This window comes from Sinocyclocheilus rhinocerous, unplaced genomic scaffold (assembly GCF_001515625.1).
Source record: "Sinocyclocheilus rhinocerous isolate Xijiao unplaced genomic scaffold, SAMN03320098_v1.1 scaffold3600, whole genome shotgun sequence".
Lineage (NCBI taxonomy): Eukaryota > Metazoa > Chordata > Actinopteri > Cypriniformes > Cyprinidae > Sinocyclocheilus > Sinocyclocheilus rhinocerous.
The window spans coordinates 87,795-106,311 of record NW_015626055.1 but is presented as its reverse complement, the minus strand read 5'-3'; the positions used below and the strand labels follow the sequence as shown (position 1 = coordinate 106,311).

General features: G+C 36.4%; 3 protein-coding genes across 4 annotated transcripts in view; all 3 read right to left on the bottom strand.

The window, feature by feature from the left end:
* Positions 1-267: 267 nt before the first annotated feature.
* Positions 268-4,972, bottom strand: ttc19 (tetratricopeptide repeat domain 19; the record flags this gene model as incomplete). Its single annotated transcript, XM_016514517.1, has 10 exons — positions 268-888; positions 2,272-2,434; positions 2,566-2,720; positions 2,827-2,921; positions 3,019-3,080; positions 3,155-3,211; positions 3,309-3,347; positions 3,510-3,620; positions 4,663-4,748; positions 4,912-4,972. Coding segments are annotated over 10 exons (972 nt in total), but the record flags the coding sequence as incomplete, so codon positions are not given.
* An 857-nt stretch (positions 4,973-5,829) lies between these two features.
* LOC107709826 (protein lifeguard 2-like) lies at positions 5,830-13,007 on the bottom strand. The gene is made up of 12 exons (XM_016514454.1): positions 12,931-13,007; positions 11,232-11,397; positions 10,976-11,103; positions 10,411-10,475; positions 10,253-10,306; positions 10,096-10,146; positions 9,921-9,960; positions 9,727-9,764; positions 9,042-9,129; positions 8,863-8,958; positions 7,919-7,972; positions 5,830-7,835 (listed from the first exon to the last, which is right to left on the bottom strand). Exons 2-12 carry the CDS (start codon positions 11,389-11,391, stop codon positions 7,689-7,691), a joined length of 921 nt encoding a protein of 306 aa, XP_016369940.1. The 5' UTR covers positions 11,392-11,397; positions 12,931-13,007; the 3' UTR covers positions 5,830-7,688.
* Positions 13,008-13,585: 578 nt separating this feature from the next.
* The window catches only part of LOC107709809 (ATP-binding cassette sub-family F member 2-like), a 7,622-nt gene continuing 2,690 nt past the window's right edge, over positions 13,586-18,517 (bottom strand). For both annotated transcript variants that reach the window (XM_016514438.1, XM_016514445.1), the window contains exons 3-15: positions 17,550-17,762; positions 17,254-17,436; positions 16,684-16,855; positions 16,385-16,480; positions 15,858-15,960; positions 15,663-15,758; positions 15,430-15,549; positions 15,220-15,309; positions 15,015-15,125; positions 14,853-14,915; positions 14,512-14,640; positions 14,214-14,417; positions 13,586-14,098 (exon numbers count right to left, since the gene is read on the bottom strand). In XM_016514438.1, the coding sequence (XP_016369924.1) occupies positions 13,982-14,098; positions 14,214-14,417; positions 14,512-14,640; positions 14,853-14,915; positions 15,015-15,125; positions 15,220-15,309; positions 15,430-15,549; positions 15,663-15,758; positions 15,858-15,960; positions 16,385-16,480; positions 16,684-16,855; positions 17,254-17,436; positions 17,550-17,762 (1,697 nt within the window). In that variant the 3' untranslated portion in view covers positions 13,586-13,981. The remainder of the gene's footprint in view (positions 14,099-14,213; positions 14,418-14,511; positions 14,641-14,852; positions 14,916-15,014; positions 15,126-15,219; positions 15,310-15,429; positions 15,550-15,662; positions 15,759-15,857; positions 15,961-16,384; positions 16,481-16,683; positions 16,856-17,253; positions 17,437-17,549; positions 17,763-18,517) is intronic.

Sequence of the window (18,517 nt, the reverse complement as noted above, 5' to 3'; positions counted from 1 at the left end):
TTGTGTCTAAATGCCGCAACCAAATTGCCTTCAAGACAAACTAAACGTGAATTTAGGTTTCTGCATGTTTAAGTTTAAAAAAATTCACTCCTCAATTCAACATTTTGGATTTACTGATCTTTCGGGTTGAAGAACTCAAAACTTTGGTTTCTTGGATGATCTTTAGGAAATCTGAACACATACTGACCTCTACAGTGCATGAGTTTTACTGAATTCCGGTGACAACCAACATAAAAAAAAAAATTCAAGGACAAACATTTTGTTCACAGGTTTATCAAACCACTTCTCACATCAAACACATTAACACGAGTTGGCTTTAAATAAGATTATTACATGTTTCATTGCACAATATTTCAAAAGACCAATGATGAGCTGCCCTGATGTACAGAATTTCTGACTTCTCACTCAGTCATCAGTCTCTTATTATCTTCCCTGATTCCAGAGGAAACATTTATTACAGTCCAAGAGCAAGGCTACAAAATAAGTCTAATGGGAGGTAATAAATAAAAAGGGCATTAGACAATATATGTTGTGTACTGTTGCATTATGGGTGAAAAATGTGAAATGGCAACCAGTGAATGTTACAGTTATTCATGGCTGGAGAATTATGGCCCTGCTAAAGATGATTTTGTTGCACAAAACTGATATATCTGCCCTAATGTTGTGCTGTACTGAAGTATATTATACTTCCAGGAGTGTGTGCGCACACAGGCATTGTTTGGATCAATCCTTAAGCTCCTGTTCCTCAGGTTTGCTCTGTTTGCCCGTCTCTCCTGCTGGCCAACTCTTTCAGCCCTTCCTGAAGCTGCTCAACAGCTTCTCCATCTCCTGCTGCACGTGCCAGAGCCAGAGCTTCCTGGTACAGTTTACTAGACTCCTCAAACTCCCCTGAACAACAAAAGACAAGCAGCCATGACACAACTGTGTATCCCTGAGAAAATGCAATTCAAATGATAAAACAATATGAATATATAATATGTATATAATAATAATATAATTTCAATATGCATCTGTATATGCACACACACACATATACATGCAGGCAAAAAAGTATGAATGAAAGTGAAAGTATGAAAAGTATATTTTTTCAAGAAATTAATACTTTTAGTAAGCACGAATGCATAAAAATGACAGTGAAGCACAACTGTTTTAAACATGAATAATAAAATATATTTATCTGCACCAAATCAGCATATTTAGGGCCCTATGAACACATAATCTGCAGAACTGCTCTAAAAGAGTCACTTCATGGGCATTTTACCATTTCTTTTGAGAAAACCTATCGTCGTATCAGATACAAACAGAAGCCTAAAGGTCTTCACTCTTCACAGCAACTTTTATCAAAATAAAAGTTTTTTTAACTTGAAGAAACTGTGACAGAAATATATTACTTAACGTAATGATAGTACTACTACTACTAATAAAATTATTATTAAAACAATTTTTTAAGAAACATTATTTACCAGAAGAAAATATTTACCAGAATTTATTTACCAGACAAATGTAAATACACAACACTTCAGTATTTCTGAAAAAATAAAAATAAAAAATAAAATAATAAAATTGAATCAGTTAATTGGAGATGCTTTTGATTATTAAAATTTTATGAAACCATTAAAATGTAATCCAGAAAATGAATGGAAAACAGAATTTGGTAAAAAATAAGATCTGAGAAAAAATAAAGTATTTCATATTTTGTTAAACTTTTAATAAATTGCTGGTAAATTGTGCAAGTTTCATGATTTCAATTAATTAGACATGCTTTTTGATTAATATTTTTTTTATTTAACCATTAAAACAGAACCTAGAGAAATTAAAATGGAATCCAGAAAAATTTAAATGGAAAAAATGGAATTTGGAAAAAATAAAAATAAACCAGATTTTTTGAAAAAATAAAACGGACTTCATAGGGCCCTACACATATAATGATTTCTAAAGGATCATGTGACACTGAAGACTTAAGTAACGGCTGCTGAAAAATCAGCTTTGGCGCAACAGGAATAAATTAAATTTTTTAAACTAATTATATCACATTGAACAGTCTTGGTGAGCTTAAGAGTCTTCTTTCAAAAACATAAAAAAAAAATCTTACTGACCCCAAGTGGTAAAATGGTAGTATATATAATATGTTGTATTTTTATATATTAGTATTTTATCAATATTTAATATTTACATTTGGGATTGTACATCAGAATTAATTTGTGATTTGTGCACTTCATTTGTTAAAAAACGATATGTAAACATCAGTGGAACTAAAGGGATCAGTTGAACCTTTGTGCATGAGAATTCCCGCCATATTCCCAAGCAGCACATGTTGATCAGGGTGACCCGCTGCCTGTCCAAGCTCAACCGCCTTCTTCACATGAGCCAGAGCCTCATCATGCTTTCCTTGCAGGTCCAACACAGTCGCCAGGTCACTCAACAGAACCAGGGTCTGAAGCAGATTACACAATACACATTTAATAGGACAAACTATTTGCCACATTAGAAGATCTTGTAAAATAACTAGGAACATATTCATTGGGTAACTATGATAATATATGTACCAGTGTGTAATATCATCACCTGTGGATGGGACTCTCCCTGCTCCTCCTGGCAGATCTGTAGCGCGTGCCGATAATCTCTGCAGGCACCTGTGAAACGATGATTAGCTGCCAAATAACGTGCCCTCGCGTCCAGACTAAGACCGAGCAGCAACCTGGTGTCTTTGCACTGCTCATCTAATTAAAAAACAAACATATAGTAAGAGATCAATACATTGACAAACAAACACAAAAGATCTGTTTGCAGTGACGTACAGCCAAAACTGAAAGGTGGCTGTGATACCTGACAGGCTTTCTGGAGGAAGCTCCTTCTGTTTCTCAATCTTGGCCTCTAAAGACTCTGTGCAGAACTGGAAGCCATGCTCTGCCAATTCGTTCCTGGAAATGAAAAGTCAGAGTTCCTGAACAGTGCAGAGGTTAACAGGTCAACTAACTCGGACTGCTTTCACTCTCTCAGCAGAGGATCGGAACTCACTTATTTTGAGTGGCATATATGCTGGCCAGCTTCAGCGACATCTCAATCACTGCATTGTCATCCTTTTGAGATAAAACGGGTATAAAAGCCTTACACTGACGTTCATTAAAAATTTTCCAGCACTGAGTGTTTTTACCTGTGGTGTTCCTCCTGACAGCATAAAACTCATGGCTGCTTTGAACAGCTTCTCAGCCTGCAACAATAAACAACAAAGAGAGTCACATGCTGCCGTTCGCTACAGATGTACGCACTAATGTAGAGTAAGTAAGATCACCCTCAGCCTTACTCACATTATCCAGCTGACCTTGGACAAATGCAAGATTCGCCATCTGTGAAGCAAGAGAAACATTAAGCAAAATTATGCTCTCATTTAATCTTCTCTGTCATGTAATATATACTATTGATGGTTGCAATGTTTTGTTTAACAAGGAGAATAAAATGGACTGGGCGAGGTGAAAAAGGAGGACAAAGTCAGGAAAAAACCAACATACCAGGCTGTATGTGTATATAATGGCATCATTATTGTGCATCTGATGTGCCAGTCGAACAGCTTTGTGTAAGAATCCACTGGCAGCATCCAGTTCTCCAATCATCATGCTGTACTGTGAATAATATTATGAAAATATTATGAAAATCATCTTAAAAAATATTAAAGACTGGAATGCACTACATAACTTTTGCCCCCATTTAAAATCTGGAAAATTTGATGCTAGTTTCTGAAAGTCAGAGCCAGTCTGAGGATCTGAATTGAAACATTTCAGAGAAAATCATGTAGTGATTTATTTTTTAGCTTCAGACTTCCAGTTGAAGAATATCAAACATGTCTGATATTTGTCAGCTGATTTTAGAACACATGTTGTTTTCATTTGTCATGCGTCTCCTAGCATTGAGGCCCATGTTTCTGCATGACTGCTAGTGTGTGATCCTCAGTCATTTAATGTATAACGCCTTGTTTTTTTGTTTGCAATGCAACCATTTACAAAATCTGCAGGTGAAACTACTTACAAAGTGTTTTAAAATCTGATTAGAAAAATTAATGTAGTGTATGCCAGCCTTAAAGGAATAGTTCACCCAAAAATTTAATTTGCTGAAGTTTTCATTTCACAAGACATTAATAGATGGTCTGGTGTTGTGTGATCACTTGTGGATTATTGTGATGTTTTTATCAGCTGTTTGGGCTTTCATTCTGATGGCACCCATTCACTGCAAAGGATCACTGGTGAGCAAGTGATTTAATGCTAAATTTCTCCAAATCTGTTCCAATTAAGAAAAAAACAACAACGACTACATCTTGGATGGCCAAAGGGTTCTTTTTTTGGGTGAAGTATTCCTTTAATATATTTTAGAACTTTTTTGTTTTTGGAAAGTCCAGAAACCTGAAACCACTACTGAACTTGCTTCTCATTTATATATATTTTTTATTTAACACAAATAATTTAATTACAAAATATATTATCAGAGTAACAATGTAGCAATAATTTGAACTTAAAAATATTAGTCTTTGTCCCTCTTTTTTCAAATTGTCATTGTGGTCTCTCAGACTACGCTAGGACAAACAAATGTAGCTCAAGGTACATGATCAGACGGGTTTGATGTGATACCTGTGTGTCAGTAAAGAGAACTCAGTAAAGCATCACAGTATACCTTGGCTTTCTTCAAGAGCAGAATAAGCTCATCCTCAAGTTTTTGCTCCTCAGTCCTCTCATCAGAGCTTCCAAAAAGCGAAAAGGCTGATGCAAAAGCAAATCTCTCTGTTAGAACATTTTAATCATTACACAGAGCTCACACTGCGTTGAACGAACCGCTGTTATGACAGCATCACGCATATTACGTCACGTGTCAAATACAGCCACCAATGTTTTCGATTCACAGAAAACCTGCATGTCAACTCACCCATGACCCCCCACGCAAGAGTCCAGCTGCTGACCCCTGCAGCGCCAGAGGGACGCAGATGCCATGGAACACACCCGCCGGTTCATGCAGCGGTTTGATTCGTGCTAAAGAGAAACCAGAACCGGATACATTTCTCGTGCAGTCGTTAACACAGTGCTTTAAATGAGCTACCTGTGCAGCCAGCCGTCGACAGCAAGAGCGCAGCGCCATGTTTCTGTGATTATGCAATGACGTCACGTGACCAGCCCAGGCTCATGAATAACGATTTACTTTCATTACATTTATTTCCATTTAAATTTGGATTTAAATTATATTTACATTTTATTTAGATGGCATTTGATGAAATGTGCATGGAATATGTATTTATTATATTATTATTAATTTATCGTAATGCCGTAATGTCAAACATACGGGTCATTCCTGTAGTCCTGTAGTTTTATTATTATTAATAAAAATATTGAGGTCTCACATTTTTTATATAATTTTAAACAATCACATTTTCAAATATTACAAACACATTCGTTTAATGTCATCCTAATATCACAATTAGAAATTGTATTTATTTATTTACATTTCCCTTTGCCTTGGGAATATTGTTTTAATATGTAATTAATGTTTGTAAAACAAAAAAAAAACATGAGCAAAGCTTTAAAAAAGCCCTAAAATAATCCTTTAAAAGAAACTATAAAGAGGAGGTTTACAGTAGTCAACATTTGAAGCAGATCAAAAAAGTTCATCAAAGTTGTCCTAAGACAAGAACGCATTTTGGTTTTAGGGCAGCTTTGATGAAAGGTTTTGATCCACTTCAAATGTTGACTACTGTACAGATGACAATTCTTGACCTACTAAGGTTTTTTTTTTTTAAATGACTGCATAACAGGAATAACACCTACAACACACCAGTTTATTATTCACGGTTCTGTTTATTTATTTTACTAAAGCACAGATGAGGTTACAAAACAACACAATATCCTGTTATCACCCACTGGCCATTAGTATTTTAACAGGAAAAAGAAGGAATGCTTTTCAGTTCTAAATTAGCACACAGTGGGTCTCTGTACCACAGATCATGCAGTAATTATAGGTTAAACGTATTCATTTGTAGACACAGAAGTGCACAGAGAGAGAGAGAGAGATAGGCAAGGCATAGGGTGATCCATATACACTCACACTTAATATGCACATGTACAATAAGAATTAAAAAATTACACAGATCACCTCAAATTGAAATCCTTCCGCTGAAAAAATAGCTTTCAAAACCAAGCATGTTAAGCTTTCAGTGTCTGTAAAGCATTTATACATTTAATCTAAAAAGGAACAAAGTTGCATGTGTGAAATGTACATATGAGAAAATACATACATTTGTGTTTTTTAAACTGCCATTTCAGTAACAATACTGTAGGTTAGCATAACCTTAAATCAAGAAATAAAGATTATGGGTATGTGAGGCTTTCTACCCAAATCTCTTATAACCCACTGTGACAAATGAAACACCAATCCATCAAAAAGATGAATGCTTAATTTATAGGAACCGTTTAAAATGCAAGCAAAGAGGAATGTCAATAGAGGTGTAAATGACCTAAAAACCTATTGAGGTTTTCAGAATTAAGAAAAGTTTTCCCAAATTAAAATGTCAACACACTCTATAAGTTCTTAAGAGACAAGAGAAGTATATTGAAGCCCATGGAAAATGAGCCCTATGTGCTTGAAACAAATCATAAAATACATTATATCATCTTTTGTCTCTACCGAATGTAACAAGTCATCTCTTTTCAAATAAGTCAGCACCTGATAATTCAGTATTTCAAACATTTGACTCAAATGTGACTTAGAAAATTAGAAATAAAAGCAATCAAGTGTCTTGGAAATTAACAAAAACACCCAAGCATCACACACTTACGAGTTAATTTACGAGGCAATTCATAGACATATATTGCAGACCTCACAACTGACCTGTTCTGTCTCTGCCATCGTCACATCACGTGACAGAACTATATTTGGCACACAGTATAATTATTATTATTATTTTTTTTTAATAAATCTGCATTGGCTGCATACAACAACACTGAAATCTCATTATCAACCAGCATTCAGAGGCACAAAATATTTACTGACCGCAACAAGTTCCTGTAAGCTCCAGCTTCTGTCTCCCATTCAGGAGCAGGTTATTGCACAAAAAGCAATTCAAAGTGTCACATACGGGCCTCTCTAGCTCTGGTATAATTTCACTGCACAATGTTGCTGATTGACGAAACTTAGGTTGAAAGTACTGTTATACATTTAGTGATCGCCTGTCAGGTTTAAGATTCATTTCAACTATACAACGTGCAAACGAAGGGATAATATCCATTGACTAGTAAGTACTGTCACTATATTCCCCACTAAATCACACACTCATTGATTTTTTTCTGATTATTGTGTGCTAGAATTCTAAACATTATTCAATGCAGATGACCTAGGGTTTTTCAAATCACTTGAACTGAAAACACAAAAATGATGTGCAGTGATTGTCTACCCTGAACAGCATGTGTATATCTGATTGGTAGCATGGTTATCTTGCAGCGAGGGTGCATACGAGGTGTGCAAAGAGCTGCCTAACCATGACCAGAAGGAAAACAACAGCACACATCAAACTTCAACTGCCACACAGAATGAAGGAAGACTGTTCGCTCCTCACCAAACCTTGGAGTAAATGAGAAGGGTGTGTGTGTGTGTGTGTGTGTGTGTGTGTGTGTAAAAGAGGACAAAGGCTAAAGCCTGGACACAGCACGAACACCTCACTCACGGCTCCCAAAGAGCTGAAGGAAAAAGAGGAATATGTAAACCACATCCATGTAGAGGCAGATGGCTCCGAACACATGCTCCTCTGGGTTCAGAGAGTACCGCCTGTTGCCGATCAGCAACTGCATGTCAAACGCCAGAAACTAAAGCACAACAAAAAGAAGATAATTACATCTTGTACGAAGCACATAAACATGAAGATATTTCATAGTTAAAGGGTACTAACCAGAGTGAAAACCAGAGCACCAAATCCAGCATAAGCAGTATGCAACCAGGGTATCTAAAACCAGAGACAAGCAGATGTTTGAGTTGACAACACTGTATGGTTGGATTGATATCAAAATTATGACTTCAACATGATACCTGACAATATATAATAATTAGAATTCATTAATAATGATTCATATATAATAATGACTATTATATAAAACAAATCAGCTTCTTTTGAATTGCACTGGAAACACATGGGAAGTGCATACACTGTAAAATAATCTGGGTAAAAAAACGAAATAATGATTAATATATATTAATAACTATTATATAAAACAAATCAGCTCCTTTTGAATTGCACTAAAAGCACATGGGAAATACATACACTGTGGAAAAAATATGAGGAGAAAAAAACAGCAGCTGTGGTTGCCAGAACTTAACCGTAAAAAAAAAAATAGTTATATTAGCAATGTTTTAGGTTTTATGGATTGAACTTAAATTTACATTAAAAGATGAGAAAGTCACATGATGTATCAAAGGCTTTTCCACAGACAAAAGTAACTTATCGTTAAACCAATTAACAGGTCTTTATTACCATACACTGTAAGAAAAATATCCACAGAAAATTCCAGTACATATTCTATTAAATTTACAGACATTTCCTTTAACCCTAAAACACAATGCAATGCAATGTGCAATTCGAAATATAGGTAAAACACCTGTAAAAAAAAATCTATACAGAAACTTCGGCCATATTACCACAAGTACATTAGGCCGTATTTTTATGGACTTTCTTTGAGTGCAGCATTCTTAGTCATTTACCATTCCAATTACGATCATTTTTTACAGTGTACATATTTCAAAAAGATAAAGGTAAAAGGTATATCTAAGTGAATATGACACAGGATTATCGTGACAGCTTCAAAGTGATCTAGTACTAAGGGTTTACAAGCAGCTTACATATCCAAATGGTGCAGTGAAGAACAGCAGAAGCCCGGTGATCATCAGCACCATCATGAGGGAGAAAAGTAATCCATGACAGGTGGTGAAGTCAACCTAGATGACCGAAGACAACACTCTATCAAATGACACATAAATGAAGCACTTGAAAGAAGCTGTTTAGGACAAAATGATCTCACCCTGGATTGGAAACAGAAGAGCGTGATGGCCAGACACACCAGTGCTGTGATGCCCACGCACATCATCACCACTTTGGTATTATGGTAGCTGTAGATAGAAAGAGAGTGAGGTTAAAAACTGAAAGCAGTGACGTAAATTCAACACATATACACACACACACTTGCTGGGTTTCCATGTTTTATGGGGACATTCCATAGACGTAATGGTTTTTATACTGTATAAACTGCATTTTCTATCCCCTTACCCTAACCCTACTCCACACACAAAACTTTCTGCATTTTTAGATCTTCAAAAAACCTAATTCTGTGATTTATAAAAATTACCCCACAAGGACAAAGATTTTGGATATCTGCATCTTTGTGGGGACATTCTGTCCCCATAACATAGGGTATACCTGAACCACACACACACACACATCCACTAACATTTTCTAAGCTCAGAGAGCTAAAAATGGGAATTTTTTATTTTATTTTTTATGATAGGATAGTAGCTAGACAGGAAGTGAAGTGGGAGAGAGAGGGGGAAGGAATCAGGAAAGGTCCGCGAGCCAGGACTCAATAGCCACGAGGCTATTTGTGCCGACAAAATGGAATAAAATCTTAACAATTATAAAGAACATTTCACCTCTAGCAGTGCTTTATTTTTAATATAGAATATAAGTACATAAGTTGAAGTTTTTCTTACCTGGCAAGCATGCCTGCCATATAGGACATTGCCAAAGTCTGAAAATAAAGCAAGAATATTCACCCCTTTCTTTTTCAGGTAGTTACAAAAAAATTTAATGATAATGTATACTTATTATTATTACATATACTTATTATAAATGAGTGTTTACTATCATTTAACTTGTAAATTAATGAGACAATGATATTACTTACAAAAATGGCTAGAAGGATCATATTGGTAGGGTATCTTCGTCTGTAGATGAAACACAAACACTGATAGATAAGTGATGGATATTAAAGAAGCTCATAGTTCCTGAAATCACACATCTCCTATGCTGGTCTCAAACTCAAAAACAAGAAGAATGCATAATAAAAAAAATCTTCTTACCGTGCATTTGTGCTGCATACAAGCATCAGGTATGTTCCCATAAAAGTCATGCTGGACAAAAACAAAGTAGTGTCACTAACAGGGTAAACATGCTTTAAACATAAAGTCCCAAAGCCTCTAATGAGGAAATAGAACAGTGTATAATTGAGTCACTTACTATGAGGTCAGATAGAAAACTCGATTGTACTGTACAAACTTCCGGACTGGCTCACTGTGAAACACAGAACAGTCATCAGTTGCAGTGCTTTCTTTTAAAAGTGGAATAAATGGATAAAATGGGGCTTTGTCTTGTACTCTGATGTGTGTATCACTTACCAAAATGTGAAGAGTGACACCACACCAAATGTGACCATGAGCTGAACCATGAGGATACAGAAGACCTGCGAATGAAATACATGCTTTTCAAGACTAGGATGTTTATACATAAGCATTTAATCATCATTTCGGGTAAGATTTTTAAGGTTTTTGAAAGACATCTCTTATGCTCATCAAGACTATTTATTTGATTTAAAAAATACTGTAAAACAGTAATATTGTGAAATATTATTACAATTTAAAACAGCCGTTTTCTGTAATTGCAAAAGTTGCCAAGCTGAATTTTCAGCTGCCATAACTCCAGCCTTCAGTGTGACACAATCCTTCAGAAATATGCTGATTTGGTGCTCAAGAAATATTTCTTATTATTATCAGTGTTGAAAACAGTTGTGCTGCTTAGTATTTTTAAGGAAACTGTGATACATTTGAAACAATTCCTTGATGAATGTAAATTGAAAAAGAACAGCATTCATTTCAAACACTAACATTCACTTTAGAACTGTCTTACTGACACAATTTCTGCTGTTTTTCAAATGGAAAAACAATTGAATCAGGACTTTCACACCTTCCTGATAAACATGCGGCGGACATTCTTGTCCTCCCAGTTGCTTCCACTGAGGTCGTCGAAGCTGCTGCTGGAGCTCGGGTCAGAGAAGGGTGAGGACATGTCTGCAGCATTGGAATATCCTGGACCTAAACAGACATTTTGCACTATTAACATTGTTCAAACAGAGAAGAAAGACATCAAACATAATGCTCCTTGCTTATTACCAAAACGTCTGCATCTATAACTGAAGATATTATAATAAATGGTCACTTACTGGGGCCGGGATGCACATAAGCCCAGCTGGGGTGCATGGGCATGGTTGGGGGTGGCATTGGGGGCGGCTGGGAGGCGTAAGTGAAGCTACCAGAAGCTCCTTGTTCTTTATCTCCTGCTGTAGCTTCAGCATAGCTGGGTGGGGCTGCTGGCAGACTCATGGTCTACTATAAAACCATACCATTAACACAATGAAAGAAATCATCTGAGGATGGAATCACAACTAGCACAACTAGGTCTGATACTTGAGCACCCTGGCTTAGATGAATATTTTATGCCCCAACACCAATGGAACTTTGCAACTCTTCACCACATGAATTCATTATGAGCCCAACACTTGGATTCTTTCCCGTTTTAAGCCAATGGCAAACAGACAGGTTAAAGAACAGCTTTATAAAATTATCTTTCAACTGACCAGATTATAATGTTTATAAATTAACTCTGTACAGACTGACATTTGATATAACAGACAAAATGTCAAAATGTTTTTTTTTTTAATGGAAGAGTTTATTGAACCTTTACACAAAATTAAAAGACAACCTAAAAAAGATTGAATATGTTTTGTATTGTATTTGATGCATCAGGCTTTTATGACCCATACAGTATGATATACAGAGAATATAGAGCTCACACTTGAGGAGAAAAAAATACCTCCATTTTAGGCCTAAACTGAGCAAAAATATGTAATTTGGAGCAGATGTTATTTATATGACCAAACAGTAAGCTGAACTGACAGCTTGTAATGCAAATCAATGAGATTCTTATAACAGTACAACAGACTTTTACATAACATGCATAAAAATATTAGCTGTCACCCTATTTCTCCTAACAATATGTTTTAATAAGATGATATTTAAATGCTTAGTTTTATGATCAAAGCTCTGTAGTATTTATTGTGGGGGGCAAAACAAATAATACAATGCAATACAGTGATGACTGAGACAAATAAATGTTCCTCAAAAGCCTGATGTATCATATTTAATACTCACATTTTAAGACGATTTGGATAATCAAGCAAACTTAAGTGGCTTCAGTGCAGTAAATGTTTATCTTGAATTTTAATATCAATATAAGTTATTCTTACTCCTACTTTTAAAAATTATTAAAGATTTCACAGCAAAAAGACACGTTTACCACATACTGCAGGTCAACGTTTTTAAAATTATACTTAATGTTCTTTTTCTTGCTAAAAAGCAATCAGATGACAGAAGGCATGTAGAAGAGTGAAGTCGTTTTTTTTTTTCATTTGTTCATCGAAGTGGTGATCATGCTGATAATTTAGAGGCGGCTTTAGAAATTAATGTATCAAATATTAACAGTAGTATTTACATGGTTAATTGTACTGTCAAAAGTGTTGTGTTATCTATCAGTTATTATCAATAATAAACATTGAACATCGGTTTAGATATTGATCAGGCTAGTGAATGCAGAGCTGTCAAATACACAGCACAACAGTCTCTTATCCTAAACTATTAGTCTTAATGAGTACTGTCATACTAAAGTCAGCAGCAGTGACAGGACTGATATACATGGTGACAGCGCTTAGCTTAGCTAGCACATCGATGACACTTTTCAAGCCCATTCTGTCGTGCAGATGACAACAAATGATTTGCGCATATAAGAATAACGCTGTTAGAAATTACTTTAAAACGTATGTTCAAATTTATTAGTTATAAATTAAGCTCTGCATTTCAACTTACCTTACCGTAACAGCTAACGTGACACTCGAGATCCCCACGTAAAAACAATGTACTCAATCATGTAATGACGTACATCCGGTGTTTCCGGAATTTATAAAGACGAATCATATGAAAGATGGAAAGTGTATCTATGCTGGTAGCACCGTTTTAGCAAAATGTACTGTATTTATTGAACATATTAAATATTTTTTTACAGCGAAAACGTGCTGTTGGCCATACAAGTCAGAAAAATAAACGATGGCAATATATCCGTAAGTGTAAATTCTCGGGGTAGAAATCGTGTTTTTGAGAATTACAATCAAGTATGTTATTACTGAATAAATCTTACCTTTAAATAAAAACTAAACGTAGCTATTTTTTTTTATTTGTTAAACCATTTACACATGGTCACACTGTTCAACATATATAAATATATACCAAGGTAAAAATGTCAGAGCTGTAAATTATAACCCCCTTTTATGTTATTTAACATTTTGTAAGATACTAAAAAGACATTTATTAATCCCAGTTTGATTACAAAGGCAGAGAGGAAGCTGGAATCTTTCCGCTATGCAGACACTAAACCATAGTCCTCATGGTTCTGTAAAAAACCAAGGCAATATATCTTGAGCAAAATGTATAGATTTTAAACTCTAAGAAAAATGTACAAGCCAAATCAATGAATGTACGCTTTTAATTACACATCATTATTGCAAATACACAATATTTGATAAAATAAAAACCCCTTATCAAGAGTCCTTGAAGTTTACTTTACCGTTCATATGACAGTCTTTGTCCTATAGACCTTTCCTGTTCTAGTACAAAAAAAACATTTAAGTGCGCACCCATACTTTTTAATAGGCTTTTCAAAGGTAAAGTCCAAATACTGTGATGCATATTAACACACAAAAAAGAAAACAAGACAGCTACTTCCACTGGAAACCCCAGTGACTGACTCGGGTGTTAAGGGTGGTACGGAGACTGCAGTCTAGCCAGCATGCTTGTATTTCCAGGAGAGCAATAGTCTGGTTGGCAGAGATGTTGGAACTGCCTTCTATGGGGGCTCTATTGGCTATAAATCATGCATCTGTTTGTCGATTTTTGATTTTAGATGTTCCTTGTAGGCCAGAATGTCCTTGCTCCATTTTGTAATGGCCTGCTTTTCACAAACCCAGATCTCCTGAGCCACCTGCAAGGAAACAAACCAATATTACTACAAAATAACAAAGACCTCATGTCAGCTGCATTAGCTTGACTGAGATAAAATAATAGTTAAATGTACAAGATGGGCAAGATCACATTACCTGCTGAATAAGCCTAAAGTCGTGGCTGACCAGCATCATTCCACCCTCAAATTCATTGATCGCCTCAGCCAGAGCGTCAATAGTTTCAATGTCAAGGTGATTGGTCGGCTCATCAAGAAAGAGCATGTGGGGATTCTGCCAGGCCAGCCAAGCAAAGCAGACACGGCACTTCTGCCCATCAGACAGATTCCTAATAGGGCTCACCTAGTTTAAAAAGGAACACGTCAATAAATAAAGTAGAATTTATTTGCAGGTTAAAATAAAGTAAAAAACAAAACAAAAAAACAAGACTACCTACCTGCTGTTTGCCAGTGAGTCCATAGCGGCCAATGATTTTCCTCATTTCTTCTTTCTCCTTAATCGCAGGGTAACACTTCATCATGTATTCCAGAGGTGAAAGGTCAAGCTCCAGTTGCTCTGTTAGATGCTGGGAAAGAAACAAAACGTCACAAGTTAATATTATTAAAACCAGTCTAAAGCCACTGAACTCAAATTATCTGGAGGTATTTTAATATTAACAATAAAGTTATTAATTTGGTCATTTAAGTTAGTGACATCATCTTCACTAATATCAATCTGATCCATTATAATTACTATATTACTACATAAATATCATGACAAATGGTCTAGCCAACAGACCTGATGATATCGTCCAATCTTCACATGGGAGTGTTTTCTAATCATACCGTCTGTGGGCAGGAGCTGAAAGAAGAGATGTTTTAGACCACAATACTAAAGACTCCCAATTACATCAAATGTGTGAACACCAAATTTAAATGCGTTTGTTAAAATGTGCCTTACCTCTCCAGTGAGGAGCTTCAGCAAAGTAGACTTGCCCGCCCCATTGGGCCCTACAAGGGCCACTCGTGTGTCCAAGTCAATTCCAAACTCCAGGTTCTTATAAATATGTGGCTATATAACAAAAAAAAAAAAATGAGAACCTCAACCCGGATAAGGATGCAACAAAAGTGTGTAAAACGTGTTACTGTTTATTAGACCTGCGTACCATATTTTCAGAATACCTGAAGCTGACATTCTGAACCATAATGACAGGAGGAGGGATCTTCCCACAGGGATGAAAATAAAATGACAGGGTCTAAAAGGAGAAGGTAGCTTGAGTCATTTTGCAACTGATTGAAATGCGGCATACAGCAACAAAAAAGGCAAACTGCATAGAGCTGTGCCTGAGATCAAGTGAAAACTGTTCTTTCATTACCTTGTCATTCACAACACGCTCAGTAAGACCTGAGGCAACCATCTTCTGTAGAGTCTTCTCTTTGCTCTGAGCTTGTCTGGCCAGCTTGGCAGAACCGTGACCAAACCGAGCAATGTAGTTCTGAGGATCAACAGGAACACGTTTAGATAACCACATCAAATCACAAGATAAGCGGTTAGAGAAAGGCACAGAAGGTTTCCATGTTTACAAAGGTACATGTAGTAGTAGCTTACCTTCATGTGTGCTATCTGGTCCTGCTCCCAGTTAAACCGCTTCATCTGATTCTCCTCCAGTTCCTCTCGGGTCTTTATATACTGGTCATAGTTACCCTTTACAGAAGAGGATGAATGATAAAATAAATGAAACTGTACATTTGTAATAAGAAATCAGCCCTAAGTGAGTAGGAGGGACAGAATTTGTCATTTTACCGTGTAATATTTCAGCTTGCGCTGGTGCAGGTGAATAATGTTGGTACAAACGCCATTAAGGAAGTCCTGAGAATGGGATATTAAAACCAGAATTCTTTTGAACCTGTCAGGGGAAGAAAAGAAACAAACTTGAGCACACAGCTCTCAGCACAGTGTTGGCAAATAACTGCATCACAATAACAGAGTGCATTTTGTAATATAAGACTTTATTTAAAGGTGAAATTATACAATTAATTATTGCAACATGTATTACTATAGGGTTAGGATTAGAACACTAACAAAGTGGTACTCTAACATCTTCAAACAACACTGCATTTGAGTTGTGCTGACACATCAGTTAAACGCTTCGGTCTAGTTTTTGTCAAAGCTCTATCCATACCAAGAACAAACTGCTTGATGGAAGAGCTACAATTCGGCCTTTTGTTAACATCATTTCATCAGCAACAAGTCACAATGAACAAATTATAAACATAAACCCTTTTATACAATATTCTCAAATAGCCTTGGTCTTAAAAATAATGACTTACTGGCTGAGCTCTTCCTCCAGCCACACACATGCGTCCAAGTCAAGGTGATTTGTTGGCTCATCCAACAGCAACATGAAAGGCTTGAGAAACAGTGCCCTGAAGATTTCAGAAAAACCATGAGTTGAAATGGTTGACAGATATATGCAAATGCTTTCATAGAAATGCATGGGGATCAGAAAATATGCTTCATACAGTTTTTGTCACAGCACAGTTAGCACAAAGCAGCTGTGCTATCATTCGGCCTTTTGTTACATCATCTCCCAGCAGCTCTAAACTTGTGTAAGATTCTGAAAGCTCACCGAGAAAGAGCAACACGCATCCTCCAGCCACCGCTGAAGTCTTTGAGTTTCTTCTGCTGCATAGCAGTAGTGAAGCCCAGACCGTTGAGGATCCGCGAGGCCCTCATCTCGGCTTTATCAGCATCCAGCTCCTCCAAACGCTCATACAGCTCCATCAGCTTCTCACATTCAGCTAAAGTTGGACAAACAAATGTAAACAATTAAATTCACAAATTACAAGTGTTCCTCAAACATGAGATTCCTTAAAAACTGGACAGAATTAAGGAGCCTTCTCAAGCGGAGATGTCCAATATACCACGCCTAGGAAAGGAAGCTGTTACAAAAACAGTTCCTATGAAAACGTGGAAAGTTTTCATTTTGATCCGACCTATTAAAGAAATTATTCTCTAGCAAAATATGAAAATGTTCATTAAACACCTTCATTACATGTTTATCCTTATGCCGTCACTGGTTCTCAGACATCTTGGGATCAAACACAATTCATGTTGAACAAGTAAAAGCCAATTGTCATTTCTAGGTGAACTAATCCTAATATGCTGTTTGCATTTGATCAGAGTTGTTGAAACTCACAATCCTCATGAGCAAGCCTTTCAGCCTCTCTCTCCAGCTTGATCCTCTCTTCATCTACCTCCATCACACACTCCAGAGCAGTCTTCTCACTGGGAGCCATCTCACGGGTCAGGTGGTAGATATCAATGTGCTCTGGAATCGGCACCTCCCTGTGACCAATTGCTGACAGCAGCATGGATTTGCCTAAACAAAAATTTAGATACAAGTCAGTTTTCTAAGAGCCTGTCAATTGAAGTCACTTCTGAAGCTACCAAGAGGAGATCTATTAGCCCAACATAAACAGATCATTCATTTACCAGTTCCATTGAGTCCAATAAGGCCATACCGACGACCAGAGTTGAGCTCCAAACTAGTGTCACTGAGCAGCTCCTGTCCGTGAAAGGTGAGAGACAAGCTGCTGATGTGCACATCAGTGCTGTTAGGATGAGATGCCAGCACGCCAGTCACTGCTCGAGCCTCGGTTTTCTTCAGCTCAAACTCATCCAACTCCTTTATCAAACTGGCAACCCCTGTAAAAAGAAAAAAGGAATATTCAAATGGGTTAAGGAAGATGATGAGTAACAGGTTTTGAAACGTCTTGAATAGAAGCACATGAAAAACCTGTTCAGACCAATGCATCAGTGTTAATTTTGACAGCAAATTTTTATTTAGTTTTAGTCATAGTCTTTTGACTAAAATGCCATTTAGTTTTAGTCATATTTTAGTCATCTGAATTGTTTTTAGTTTTAGTCGTTTTATTTGACTAAATATCATAAGATTTTAGTAGACTAAATTACAGTAAATTTAGCCAGCTAAAATCGAATGGGTTTAGTTATAGTGTAATGCATTTATTAAGCATTTCTCTAAAATTTCCAAACTCATTATATAGGTTTGATATTAAGGTTTTATCATGATAGACACACAACATGCCTTAGACATATTTATTTCTATAAATAAATTTAGATGAATCTTTAAGGCTACTAAAGTGTTTCAGTCAAGAGCAGAGCGTGATTTTCTGTCTTTCTTTTGTTGCTTGATTAACAATCAATGACTCGGACAATAGCAACTAAATTAGGCTGCTGTCCCTTTAAAACCGAATGCACAGCTGCAATGGATGCAATGTACTGATAGACGTTCTCTCTACTGTTTACATTCACTTAAGATGTAATCAACTGAGTTTACGTGAATACTCGTCAAAACGGACAATTCGACATCATTTTGTGTGTAATTCTCCGTTCTTGCGACGCGAAAGAGTACTCGCGCGCTGTGAGACGCGCTTTGTGTG

Excerpts from the sequence above, each read along its gene's own strand:
- LOC107709826 (XM_016514454.1), bottom strand. The coding sequence starts at position 11,391 with ATGAGTCTGCCAGCAGCCCCACCCAGCTATGCTGAAGCTACAGCAGGA. Across the intron at positions 10,307-10,410 it reads GTGTCACTCTTCACATTTTG|TGAGCCAGTCCGGAAGTTTG; the intron begins GTAAGTGATACA and ends TGTGTTTCACAG. Across the intron at positions 9,961-10,095 it reads GTATGCAGCACAAATGCACG|ACGAAGATACCCTACCAATA; the intron begins GTAAGAAGATTT and ends TTTCATCTACAG.